The sequence below is a fragment of the Barbus barbus genome (genome assembly GCF_936440315.1).
Source record: "Barbus barbus genome assembly, chromosome: 29".
Taxonomy (NCBI): Eukaryota; Metazoa; Chordata; class Actinopteri; order Cypriniformes; family Cyprinidae; genus Barbus; species Barbus barbus.
Window position 1 is genome coordinate 6,831,830 of NC_136757.1, and position 14,740 is coordinate 6,846,569.

General features: G+C 37.3%; 1 protein-coding gene across 1 annotated transcript; it reads left to right on the forward strand.

Annotated features, from left to right (window-relative positions):
* Positions 1 to 13,953: 13,953 nt before the first annotated feature.
* Positions 13,954 to 14,493, forward strand: LOC306849880 (olfactory receptor 2A12-like; the record flags this gene model as incomplete). The annotated part of the gene is made up of 1 exon (XM_079385254.1): positions 13,954 to 14,493. The coding sequence occupies one exon, from the start codon at positions 13,954 to 13,956 to the stop codon at positions 14,491 to 14,493; it is 540 nt and encodes a 179-aa protein (XP_079241380.1).
* Between the last annotated feature and the right edge of the window lie 247 nt (positions 14,494 to 14,740).

Genomic DNA, 14,740 nt, shown 5'->3' on the forward strand with positions numbered 1-14,740 from the left:
CCCTCACACAAAACTTTCAGCATTTAAAAAATTTAGTATGATTTAAATTTTTTAGAAGTACGGGGACAACACAGGAAGTCGCCTCCTAAACCACCTTCACATTTTAATACCGTTCTGGACCTTGAATGTGTCAGTTGTGTAGTATTAAGCTTCTGTCTTCATGCGTGACTTGTGTAAATAGTTTCTAAGCAACTGTGGCTCTCAACATGGTTCTGAAATGGCTAATGGGTTGTAAAGCTCAAAGAAAATTATGATAAGCAACTGTCCCTGCTAAAAGGGAGAAGACTTTTATATTTAACCTCTGTTGTAACATGCCTTTTGAATTTGGGATTGCCAGTTGTGTTCAGCAAAACCTTCTTCTGAGAGTGTGGATGTTGCTGAGGCTGATGTAAGTCACAGTGCAAGATTTCTACAGCTTTGAGGAAACACGGGGAGCTGTGTAAGAGCATCCCGTGTGCCAGTGGGTCGTTTGAAAGTTGCACCAGTCCATGAATAAAGCATCAGGTACCATGCCGCTCTGATCTGTTTTTTAGGATCTCTTTGAAATAAATCAGATAGATAAATAATAAATGCATACAGTCTGAGTGGAGACAAGATATGAAACATAATACAAACCCAGAGGGAGTGTGAGAGAGATACGGGAAGAGAAAAGGAAATCACAAACACTAAACACCTTACAAACATCTTTTTAATTCCTCATTATGACTTTTATCAGTATCATCATCACCATTAATATATCGACAGAACTGCTTATAACAATTACATGTATAAACTATATTTTAAATTTATAACCGTATATATTTGCAAACATATATAATACAAATAATTGTATGGTATGCATTGTTTTAAACACGGAAATATATTTCTCTATTAACATTTTTGTACATAATATATACACAATATATGTTTTTGTAAAATATCTCTAAAAAATAAATTTAAAATGGTGAAAATGTTGCTATATTGCAAATCTTTACTACATCAGGAAAATAGTAGACAAAAATCCTCTCAGTAAGTTTATGTATAACTACATAATTCATATAAAACATTTGGAATACCTACAAACTGAGATTTTGAGTGAATTATGATCATTTATCTGTTTAATATTGCTCCTAAAGCTGAGATCATCTTCTCTTTTGGAGTTCTCTCTTTTTCTTGGCCTTTCTGTAGAATATTATTGTTTAATCAGAATTGTTATTTATGCATGACTGCAAGCATGTTACTATAAATATTACTATATAAATAGATAAATCCAGTAATATCATTTATGTCACTATCTATGAGGAAATGTATTAGTGCAGTTCCACTAAAAATTGACATGATTCATTATGATTATGATTATTGTTCTGTAAACAAAACATCTAGATAATTTATCAGACATGCAAAAACACCAGAAATATGTTCAGTATTACAATTCGAGCTGCCCATTAGCATGAGACCTAAAATAGTCTTGGTGAGAAAAATAAATGTTGATCAATAGAAAAACCTGCTTGTTTAATTCCAACAATTCAGTATTGTGTATCTAAATAATGTGTTCACTCAACAAGTTTATGTTCTCCATCATAATTATTTATAGCTAAAATGTGTAATAGGATTTCAGGGCAAAATCATATAAAGTAATACAACCACGTTGTTGCATAAGAGAAGTTACAGATGGAGGAAAGCTGTCATACTGTGCTCATTTGGAGGAGACTGACCAAGAGCACCAGTAGAGCTATTATGTTTGACTTCTGCAGCACAGTAGACACATCAGATCAAAGACCAGGGAAATGATGGTGAAGTAACATTTCACTTTGCTCCTGTCTGGGATGTCCATAAACTGTGACATTTATTCTCGGAAACACGATTTGATGTACATCCTCTTTAATGAAATGTAGAATAGAGTTCTGTCATGACAACTCTCGGAGGGATTGGCATGGTAATGTAGATGACAATGTTAATGTATTTGGTCTTGGTGGAATAGATCTGCTACGCTGCTGCTGAGACTTGCTGCTGCCAATACATGCGCAACATGCTGCTGTGAGCATGTAAGAAATACTGCTGCTGCCCCCATATATAATAATAATAACCCCCATATAGCATACATGAATCACCTCGTAGCAGATCTATACAGGTGGAGCAGGGGAAGGTGGAGGGTTTCTGAAGCACGCTGCGAACTGCTACAGCAAGCACTAGTCACTAGTCTGAATATTGAGCAGCGAACTCATTGGATACCGATACAGGAGAGAACCAATCAGCTGTGCCATGTGACAATGATGTCATTAGGTCAGATTGAGTTAAACCTATCGGACTGCGCCATCTAGAGTTTCATGCCAGAACTCTGTATTTAAGCTGTATAGCTACATTTAACTGACACAGATAATGACTTAATGTCACAGAAGAATGTTTGAAGTCAAACATTTACTGAATAAATGAGCAAAAAAAAAATTACTACTGCTGCATGTTTTATTCCTGATGCCTAGACAGATAATCCTATATGTTTGAAGAAAATAGTTTGATATTTGAAAATGTATCCCCTTTAAAAAACAATATTTTGCTTACTAAAAGATCATATGTAGCTTAAAGTGTCATTTCCTAACCCCTTGCTGTTTTGACTGCACTCATGGAGAGGGTATGCAGTGTTTTGTAGGATGAAAAGGGAAAGCCGGTGATGAATATTTTATGAGCAATCATTCAGCTAGTTTTCTGTGGCATGACAGCTGTGAGAAGTCCTACAGTCTTAAAAAATCCTTTCTGTCAAAGAGAATGACATGCAAAAATTGACAGTCTTTGTGGAATCCCATCAGCTAACTATGTAAAGTGACTCCACCATCAAAGCATATCATACGGCTTATTTTTATTTATCTTGCAGATACTTTTGTGTAAGAAACTACAAGACAGGTCTCAAACTTACATCCTATCACTCCATAAAAAAGGACTGGACTATATAACACCCTCAACAATGGAATGACTACATTTAACATCAAAGGAATGTGGCATTTTTGAGAAAAACTGAATTTTCTATTCTAACAGAAAATGTAGAACAGGCTTGATTTTATCCATTAATGATCGAATATAATGAATTATTCAAATAATATTATTTTCTCTACCTTCTTTCCACATGCCACATTCATTCAAACAACGCCACGATCAAAAATGAGCTCTGATTTATTGTTCGTCTTCAAACATGCAAATAAAAGCCCCTCCACAAGATAATACGACATACACTTTAAAAACAGAGGGTTGTTATCCATCAAAGATGGTTTATGTGATTGCTAAAAGACTAATTTTAAAGCTTATGTATCCAAGAAAGCATAGCCATCATATTTATTGCTTGAAGTGGCACATGTTGTATGATGTATGGTGGTTCCGTGTGTCAAAGCCTGATTTTCATTTTGATGCGCTCATCCATAAAAGTGATAGAAAATCTGAGTTTCTGTTGAAATGAAAAATACTAGTCTAAAATTTAAGTACTTCATCATCAGCAGTTACAGTGACATTGCATCTGTATTTTATAGGAATATAGATCATCCTAAAATAAAAATCATTCATCATTTACTTGTCATTTTGTTATTCCTCTGTCTGTCAACTTTTCTATGGCTGAGTGAAGCAGGATCAGTGTGTCAGCTGGTTTAAGACTGGGTTCTGACCACTTCTTTAGCTTGCTAAAACCAGCTGAACAACAGCTTAGCCAAGCTGAGAGACCAGCTAAAACCAGCTACTTCCATGTTAAACCAGACCAACCAGCTTAGGCAGTTTTTGGCTGTTTATTTATTTATTTATTTTTGTTTGTTTGTTTGTTTTTCAGCAGGGATGTTGTCTTTAAATATAAACCTTGACAGCTAATGAAAACAACGCCAAGAAAATGCTTTGGTCTAGTGGGTTCTGATATATCTCCAAGACTGGTATATGGGCTGATTTTTTTTTTTTTTTTTTTACGAATCAGCCAATCCTTTGTTTGGCTGACGTGAAAATCGTGATTTTTTTTTTCTTGACGTTGATGAGAACGCCATTTCCTGAGAACATGGTACTCCCGTTCTCTGGGAAGTCGTGGCCTAATGGTTAGAGAGTCGGACTCGTAATCCAAAGGTTGCGGGTTCGAGTCTCGGGCCGGCAGGGATTGTAGGTGGGGGGAGTGAATGTCCAGCGCTTTCTCCACCCTCAATACCACGACTGAGGTGCCCTTGAGCAAGGCACCGAACCCCCAACTGCTCCCCGGGCGCTGCAGCATAAATGGCTGCCCACTGCTCCGGGTGTGTGTTCACGGTGTGTGTGTGTTCACTGCTGTGTGTGTGCACTTTGGATGGATTAAATGCAGAGCACGAATTCCGAGTATGGGTCACCATACTTGGCCACACGTCACTAATGTATTTAAAAAATATTTACATGTATATACATTTACATATTTATATTATGATATTTTTTATTTTATATAAATATATATATAATGTATAAAAATAACATACAGTATTTTTCTTAAATATATACATGCATATGTTTGTATTTATATATGCATTATAAATAAACAGAGTAAACACTCATATATTATGTAAACAAAAACTTTTATTTTAGATGTGATTAATCGCGATTAATCATTTGACAGCACTACTTTTTAACAATTTATTTATTTGGGAAAAATACTAATAGGCTAGAGTTACAGAATCAAGAAGTTAAATCTCTTTACAGATTTAGTTCAAGGCCATGCTAAAAGCTGGAACGCTGTGGACTGCAGCTGGATCCTTACAAGGATAACCATCTCAGTGCTCAATTTTTCTCATATTTTCCTATTACAAGGCTTCATCCATCTGTCAATGCATACGGCCTCGGATCAGTAGTAAGTAAGCAGTCAGAATACTGAATCATCAAGGCAAAAGGGGTCAAGGCCAAGTGAAACAAATTGTCTTCTGTTAGTCTCTTCTCCCTGAACCCCTGTAATAAATGAAGCTCATTTCCAAGCTACTAGCCGCCCTCATTTGTCATGCCTTCTTTTCATGTTTATCTGTTTCCAGCTCATGCATAATGGCTTGTTTTCCACAATTTGTCCATATCTACAGAGTAGACAGTGGTCAAAGGTGCTTGTTGACGGAATGAGGCTGCATTATTTATACTGTAAGGATGTGGATAAAATCACGTGCACCCGTTTGCCTTTTAGCAACTGTTACTGCCAACAAAAATGACAAATTACTTATTCAAGTCATGAACATGTATTTAGGTGCATTCAGTCTTTTGATGCCAATTTAAAAAGTGTACACATCAAGAAATACATTTTGTTTTTGTGAAGAGTCATCTGAATAGTGTAAACATATGACGAAGACAGTTCTCAGTTTTTTATAAAAAATAAATAAATACATTTTTAAATAGTTTTAAATATGCATAGTGAGGATCATCCCCCTCAGTGTAATTTGCCATCTTGAAATTGCTTATGTTTTTTCATAAATGGCAGAGAGAAACCTTTAATTTCATCACATAAAGCTATTATTGGTTTATATAGCTCATGGGATACTTTTATGTTGCATTTATGGAGCTTCTTTATACTTCTTTATACTTCCTGAAATCAAATTCATGACAAATATCTGTTTTTGTTTTTAGAAACGTTTTAGGGCAGCTTACATTGACTTGTGTGCAATCATAGAAAGAAATACATACGGGTTTGGAATAACATGAAGGTAAGTAAACAGTGACAGAATATTGATTTTTGGATGAACTAATCCTTTAACATCTACTTAGTGATTGGATATTTGATTAGGCAGTACTTTCACTGGGCACCACTACAGGTTATTTGATATCAGTGTAAAATTACATAATGCACACTGTTTCACACGCTAATATTAAAAAATAGTAAGCAGTACAGTCATGGCCAAAAATATCTGCACCCTTGGTAAATATAATCAAAGAAGGCTGTGAAAATTTATCTGCATTGTTAATCCTTTTGATCATTTATTGAAAAAAAAACACAAAAATCTAACCTTTCATTGGATAATAAGAATTTGAAATGGGGGCAAATATCATTATGAAATAAAAAAAATTCTCAAATACTCATTGGACACAATTAACGGCACCCTTTTATTCAATACTTTTTGAAACCTCCATTTGCCAGTTTAACAGCTCTAAATTTTCTCCTATAATACCTGATGAGGTTAGAGAACACCTGACAAGAGATCAGAGACCATTCCTTCATCCAGAATCTCTCCAGATCCTTCAGATTCCCAGCTCCATGTTGGTGCTTCTTCTCTTCAGTTCACCTCACTCATTTTCTACAGGGTTCAGGTCAGAGGACTGGAATGGCCAGCAGAAGCTTGGTTTTGTGCTCAGTGACCCATTTTTGTGTTGTTTTTGAGGTTTGTGTTTGGATTATTGTAAGGTTGGAAGATCCAAACATGGCCCATTATAAGATTTCTAACAGAGTCAGTCACTTATTGATTTTTTTATCTGTTGGTATTTGATAGAATCCATGATGCCATGTGTCTAAACAAGATGTCCAGGACCTCCAGCAGAAATATAGGCCCACAACATCAAAAATACAGCAGTATATTTCATTTTACACATGGGGTACTTTTATCCCTGTGTTCACCAAACCCATCTTGAGTGTTTGCTGCTAAAAAGCTCATTTTTTAGTTTCATCTGACCATAGAAGCCAGTCCCATTTCAAGTTCCAGTCGTGTCTGATAACTGAATATCTTGGAGTTTGTTTTTGGATGAGCTAGGAGAATTTTTCTTTAAACCCTCCCAAACAACATGTGGTGACGTAGGTGCTGTTTGACAATTTTTTTTTAAGGTTTTCTGACCCCGAGTGTCACGAGTCCGGGCTCGCCAGTTCTTCCCTGTCGCCACCAGAGGTCACCATCTCCCTTCCTCCCGGACTCATCTACGTAAATACATACACCTGTCACATCTCACACACCTGTCCCACTCATTACACCCACAGCTGTTCCTAATTGCCACGGACTATTTAGTCTCTCCTCTCCCACCACTCTGCCTGGTTGCGTTACATCAGCGTTTCTCAAACTGTGGGGCGCGCCCCACTGGTGGGGAATAGAGATGTGACAGGTGGGGCGCGCCAAACGGGAGGAAATTTTCCTTTTTATGCCTTATATGGTAACGTGAGCTCAAATCTTCCGGAATCTGGAGCAAGACCACGCACTAGACTAGAGAGTGACTGCGCGGTGTCAACACGTCATTTCAGTTTCATTTTTGTATTCATAGTTACAAATGAAATGTTTAACCTTTTGAGCGGTATCCGGTTTGGTCCCATATATGGGATTTTTATTTCTGTGCTCCTGAGAGTACGGTCCCAGATATGGAATTTAGAATGTTCAGTGACGTGACATAACTGCCAGATTCAAATTGTGCTTTCGCGCGCTGGTTGGTGCTGAACCAGAGAGGGACGCGCTCAGCGCTGTCATATATCACAACTATGCATTGTTTTCAACCTAATAATGTTTATTTTAGGTTTCAGATATTTAAATACACATAAGCACTAGTAAAACAATACATTTGGAGTTTGTAAAATACGCACTGATGTCTGTGGAAGCAGCAATAACAATCTATTCAAATATAATTTGACGAAGTGTGTTATTCACATCAGGCAAACATAGTGGAAGTAACTATAAAGTTTACTCTATTCTTCTCGGAGTTCACCGGACACTTTCTTGCATGTACTTCGGGAGAAACTGATGACAGACAGGACTCTCTGAACTGAGTCGCAAAGAAACATGGTGGCGCCCATCTCACGTCACGATCAAGATTATTTATAAAGGTTTTTAAACGACCAAACACACTAACTTACACATTTTTGAGAATCGGAATATAAGATAGTTGATGACATGGTAAGCAACTTTGTGAATATTTTGAAATAAAAAAGGAAAAAGGAAATTAAGGCGATCTGATCATACAGTGTTATTGTGGCTGCGGTGTGTCACGTGACAAATATGACGCATCGCCATGGAAACATTAAGCGGGAATGTTATAAAATAACAGTCACCTTGAAAAAAACAATTGCAGCCACTAATGCAGGGATAACCTGCCGAATGGATTTCTCTTCTTTTCTTTTTACAGATTGCAAAGTGGCACTTTTATATCTTTTCTATTTTTGAAATTAGTAAAAATTTTGACAGCTGCACTTTTATTTTCTCTATTTTTTTAATTTCATGCAAGTTATGATGACACAGCTGCACTTTTATTTTCTTTACTTTTGAACTTTCTGTTATTTTATGTATATAGTTTGTATTTTAGATACAACTTGTTACTCTGATACTACTTGTTAGTTCAATAAATTGGAACATGTTAAGCTTGTTGCGCATTTCATTAGCATTGTGTTGGGGCGATGGGGGCAGGTGGGGCTTTAAAATTCCCCCTTGTCTAAAGTGGGGAATGACCAAAAAAGTTTGAGAACCACTGCGTTACATGATATTTGTGAATGTGTTTTTTGTTTCTAGTGTCTGCTCTGGGCTGGGATACACGCACCTCATTGCCGTTTTTGTATCCCAGTCCTTTTCTCTTTTGTTTTTTGCTGTGTTGGCTTGTTGTTTTTGTTTAAATTAAAGAGCACTTCCCTGCACTTGGACCCTGACCTCGTCTTTTCCACGGCGCTCCTCTTAGTGTTCCGTGACACAGAGACTCAACTATTTTCTGCAATTCTCCAGCTATGGTCCTTAGAGAGTCTTTGGCCACTCAAACTCTCCTTCTTACCGTGCATTAGGACGATATAGACACACGTCCTCTTCCAGGCAGATTCGTACCCTTTTCTGTTGATTGGAAATTCTTAATTATTGCCCTGATGGTGGAAATGGGAATTTTCACTGCTCTAGCTCTTTTCTTAAAGCCACTTCACTAATTTGTGAAGCTCAATTATATTTTGCTGCAAATCAGAAATATATTCTTTGGTTTTTCTCATTGTGATGGATGATTAAGGGAATTTGGGCTTTGTTTTCCCTCCTATTTATGTTTCTGTGAAACAGGAAGTCATGGCTGGATCATTTCATGTTCATAATCGCGCTGGTGTGCTCAAAATTGTGAATATGAATGGGAATATACTTCAGAGATATTTTACTCATAAGAATTTCTAGGGGTGCCAATAATTATTTCCAACATGTATTTGAGAAAAACATTTATTTCATAATGATATTTCCCCCCATTTTAAATTCTTATTATCCAATGAAAGGTTAGATTTTTGTGAATTTTTTAAATAAAAGATCAAAAGGATTAACATTGCAGATTAATTTGCACATTCTTCTTTGATCATATTTACCAAGGGTGCCGATGTTTTTGGCCATGACTGTATATGCTGTGTAGAAGTTAAATTCAAATACACCTGAATTGAGCGTTGCACAAACACCACCGCTTTTTTTTGCCTGCATTTGAGTATTTTATTTTATTTGTTTGCACATTACACATCACATTTAGCTCTTTCTTTATTTCTTTTTCTTTTTTTACTATTATTATGTCTAGTTTTGTCTTTGTAAATTACTATTTTGGACTGTTATGAAATACAAGTGATTATGGAAATTCAGATATGGATTCCACTTGAGAAAACAATAATTCAATAAGCAATTATGAGGCAAATGCAGCTTCCAAACAAAATTTATTTGCAGGTTTGAACAGATATTGAAGGCTGTTATCTGTTTTGCACTTGCCATCTCATTGATATTCACATCTGATTTTAATCTCGCCATATATTACTGCAGCCAACTCTCAATATTTCAATAATTGTTATAATAACAAATAAATACCAAATCTAGGGCAACCACAGTTGACCTTTTAAATTCCAGATCCTATAAACTCAATAAATCTTCTTGTTAAAGGGCTCTTTATTTTCATTTAAGTGTTGAATGTATTATGCTATCTTTTTGAGTTTGGGGGATCAGTTAACTCACTCTGAGGATGAACGTTGTTGTGTTTCCATAAGGTCATTAAACCTGACCCTCATGAGATAAGGGCAGCCTGGGGCTAATTAGAGCAGAAATCAATCTCACACACTAGACTCGATTATTTTTGTTTAAGCATTGCCTTAATAAGACAAGACACATTAGTCAGTTTGTCATTGTTGTCTTTATTTTGAGAGATTTTTGGGGAGTCATTAGGTTGTTTATGAGTGTGTTTTTCCCTTTGGATGGTAATTTCTTTATATGTATATGGTATGTTTCCATTTACAAGAAGATAGCTGTGTTTTGTTCTAACCTTTACATTTCTAAGACCAAACAACTGTTTGTCTGACCAGTGGCAGATTGGAAATATTAGCTAATCTGGAGAAGTTGTGTCCATGTTCATGTAGAATTATGAACAGTTGTCATTGAAAGAAAGAAAGAAAGAAAGATAGATAGATAGATAGATAGATAGATAGATAGATAGATAGATAGATAGATAGATAGATAGATAGATAGATAGATAGATAGATAGATAGATAGATAGAAAGAAAGAAAGAAAATGCAAATGAAGTTTAGAATTTATGTCCATTTAACTTCCCAATCTGTTAAACTGTTGAACTTGTGTTCATATTTCATTGAAGTGCAGTTTTGTTTTTCTCGTTTTACACTATCACTTTCATGTCTCCTGAAGCATGCAGGATTGTCTTATATTTTATAGAATTTTGAAGTTAAATATGTATACTGTTCAATACATACATAGCCATCCCCTAAAAGCACAGTGATGGGCATCATGCTGTGGAATAATGAGTCCACTGATGGCAAGTTGAACTGAATTCATGATCAAATACAAAAATGACTTGACGTGACTTGATTTGACTTGAACATGAACATGAACCTACCAACTGCAGTTACTCAAACAAAGCTAGACAAGAACCAATGAGAACATGAGGGCTATTTATACATAAAGTGTAATGACTAAACAAGACACACATGAAAGCAATGAGCACAGTGAAATAATCAAAATGTGACACATGAAACCGAGAACCACTCAAAGTCAGAGAACCATCAAAGTACCGCTAGAGTGATTCAAAAGCATTCCTAGAAGTGTGGGTGTAGATTTCATCTAACAGTTGAGGGGGGACAATAAACAAAATTTATCAAGAGCAAATTTTGAAGGGGACAAAAATAATGCACCCAAAAAATTGTTCTTGTAAGGATATGTGTGCACAGAGGAAAGCCTAAATTTAAAAGCATTTTTGCCCCGTTTGAGTTTGTGTTTTACTACTTACACAATTATTTTAAGTATATATCATTATATTATTTACAATACACAGCGTGGTTTTAATTATATTTTTAGGGGGGAACAGCCCTCAGATGGGGTAAGTCCTTAGGGGGGGCCCAACCTGTATACCCCTAGGTATACATATACACTAGGGATGGTAAGATTTGCATCGGTGCATCGGCACAAAAGTTAATGATGCGATGCATCGATTTAAAAAACTGTGCATCGAATATACTGTATGTTGACATTTGTATCACGATGCATCGTTTCTAACATATTTGCATTAGTAAAAACAGATTTATTTATATATATTTATTAGAAGACCAATATTTTATATGTAGATTTATTTCTCCTCTCTAAATTGTTTGTCAAGCGTGTTCTCTCCTCACCACTGCTGCTATGTAAACATGACGTAAGAGTAGATTCGTAAGAGTGAGTGGAAGTTGGACGGTACTGAGCCTGTGGCTGTTCTATATGCAAGCATCAATGTCTTGAACTTCATGCGAGCTGCAGCAGGTAGCCAGCGCAGGGAGATAAAGAGGGGTGTGACGTGGACCTCTTTTGAGCTCGTTGAAGACCAGCCGCGCCGCTGTATTCTGAATCATTTGTAGAGGTTTGATTGTGCATTATGGAAGTCCAGCCAGAAGAGCATTGCAGTAGTCAAGCCTAGAAATGACGAGGGCCTGGACAAGAAGTTGTGCAGCATGCTCCGTTAGGAAGGGCCTGATCTTTCTGATGTTGTGCAATGCAAACCTGCAAGATCGGGCAGTTTTTGTCATGCTGTAGAGTTGGAGAGGCAGGGAAGACAAAAAGCTCTGTCTTTGCCAGGTTGATCTGTAGGAGATTATCTTTCATCCATGCCGAGATGTTCACCAGGCAGCCTGAAATCCGTGCAGCTACCATCATCTGGCTGAAGTGAAATATATTGTTGTGTGTGGCATCAGCATAGCAATGATATGAGAAACCATGTGCCTTATTGATGGATCTCAGTGATATAGTGTTTATGGAGAAGAGGAGGGGTCCAAGAACTGATCCCTGAGGAACACCAGTGACCAGTTGATGTGCTTTGGATACCTCCCCTCCCCAGGCTACCCTGAAAGACCTACCTGTGAGATAGAATTCATACCAGCAAAGTAGAATACCCTGTGATGCCCTGTGATGAGAGGGTGGACAGGAAGATCTGATGATTCACAATGTCAAAAGCAGCAGCTAGATCCACCAGAATGAGAACTGATGATTTGGAATCAGCTTTCGCAATCCGCAAGGATTCAGTGACTGACAGTAGTGCAGTCGCAGTTGCATGTCCGCTCCTGAAACCTGACTGGTTAATGTCCAGTTGGTTATTCTGTGAAAGAAATAATGATACCTGGTTGAAAACAACTCGTTCAAGTGTTTTCGCTATGAATGGAAGGAGAGAGATGGGTCTGTAGCTATCTAGAAGTGTAGTATTTAATGTAGGCTTTTTTGAGCAGGGGGATTACCCGAGCCTGCATGACTACGGAGATGGAAAAGCCTGTGAGGAGAGATGTGTTGATGACGAGTGTGAGTGCTGGTAAGAGTGTAGGAGAGATTGTTTGGAGAATGTGTGAGGGGATTGGGTCTAGTGGGCATGTTGTAGGATCACTGGAGAGGAGAAGTTTTGATACTTCTGCCTCAGTAATTGGGACAGAAGGAGAAGAAGGGAGTTTTAGCAGTGGATGTGGTTGGTTTGAGTTCCTGTGTGTGTGAAGCTGAGAACTGACCACTAATTATTATATGTACATATAATAATTTACATATTATAGAGTTTGGGGTGGGGATAAATTAAACAGTATCTGTGGTAACGCCATAATCAGGTAATCATTGTTGTATATGGGGCGGCATATGAAGTAGATGCTCACTCTGTCAAAATGGAGGGGTCGACTCGTCCACTTCACAAAGTGAAACACACTTCTAAATGGCAGCAGGGATTCTCCCAAGAGGAAGTTATTTGGGAAGTTTGCGAGTGCGTGTCTAAAAGCGAAGTGGAGTAAAGCCCTTGACCTGGTTCTGCACCAGGGAACAGTGGCAGGCCTGGACCATAAAAAAATGGAGGAACCGGGCCATGGAGCAGGGCACAAGACCATAGACATTAGAACAGATGCAAAGAGACCATGAAACATGGAGCAGTGGATATTTTATTTATTTATATTATTTAATTATTTAGTTTACCTTATACAATAAATCAGCTGAATGTTTCAGAAAATTTTAGAGCTATTGTCTTTAAATGTAAAGTTTTTACCAGTTTTTCATAACCCCACCTTTGCATTATCCTTCTGGGAGTTTTTATTATTGCTAAAAAACACAAAAACAAACAGACTTAAGGCAGTTAGTTATACCATCATAAAACTCACATTAATGAAGCAAACAGCACTAATTAAGGTATTTTCTCTCAAGACTATTTAGATACCGGAGGTTATTTCCTGTTTAATGACACCTCTGGAGGAAAGATTGGTCAATATATTGCCCCCAAAAATATTCTTGAGCTAACATTTAGGATACATAGTGATCCGGAGCTGAAACAGTGGCAAAAACTGCAAGGAAGACAACAGCGTGTCTGCATTATCCGCAAACCACAGCATCATTGCATGTATGCCGTTAAGGTAATCCTTGTAGCATATTAAGTTTATATTAATATATTTTATATTTGTAATTGCTACATTTCTGGTTGAATGTCATAAGGACATACTGTATGTACTCAAATAACACAGATGTTAAATCACAGACTGTTTGTGACTTTCTCACAGGTATCTGGTTTCTTCACTGAAAGCGAAACACGCTGCAAGGAAGCTGGGTCGTAAATAAAGGACAGGCATGCAGAACACCAGTGATCCCGTCATTCAGCCTGCAGGATTTTACATTGTTGCGATGAGTTCAATGCCTTACAGTAATGTCTCTGTCATATTCCTCACGGTGATATATGTGATCACAGTTATGTGCAATGTTTTTCTGATCGCTATCATTTTCTATGACCATCGTCTGCATGTCCCAAAGTTCATGGCCGTTGGTAGTCTGGCTTTGGTTGATCTTGTTCTCAGCACCTCGCTTGTGCCTGGCATGATAAAGACTTACATTGTTCTTGACAATTTTGTGCCATTTAAGCTGTGCTTTGTGCAAATGTTCATTTACTATAATTTTTTTACACTTGAATCCCTTTCCTTTTGTATTCTCTCTTATGACAGGTTCATTGCAATCTGTTTCCCTTTGAAACAGAAGTCTATAAACACTAACATCAGAATGGCCTATATAATCTGTGCAGTTTGGTTCTTTAATTCTGTTAGATCACTGTACGGTCCTTCATCCATCTCAACCCTGTCGTTTTGTGGCTCTCTTAAGGTCAACAGCTATTTATGATGTTTTATTAACAAAGTTCGGGAGGACCACATCAGATACTTAGCCTAATTAAACACAAGTGGCACGCAATCAAGTCAATCAACACACGGATATAAATACAGCTGACATACCTTCACTCATTCGACGGTCTATCAGCATCTGGTTCGCTCGTCTGACGTTTAACCATGTCTCATTGTGATTTTTCCTCGTCGGGAGACGTTTCCATCTCTCCCTCGGTCGCATCACCACAGCCAACTGGCTCCAGGAT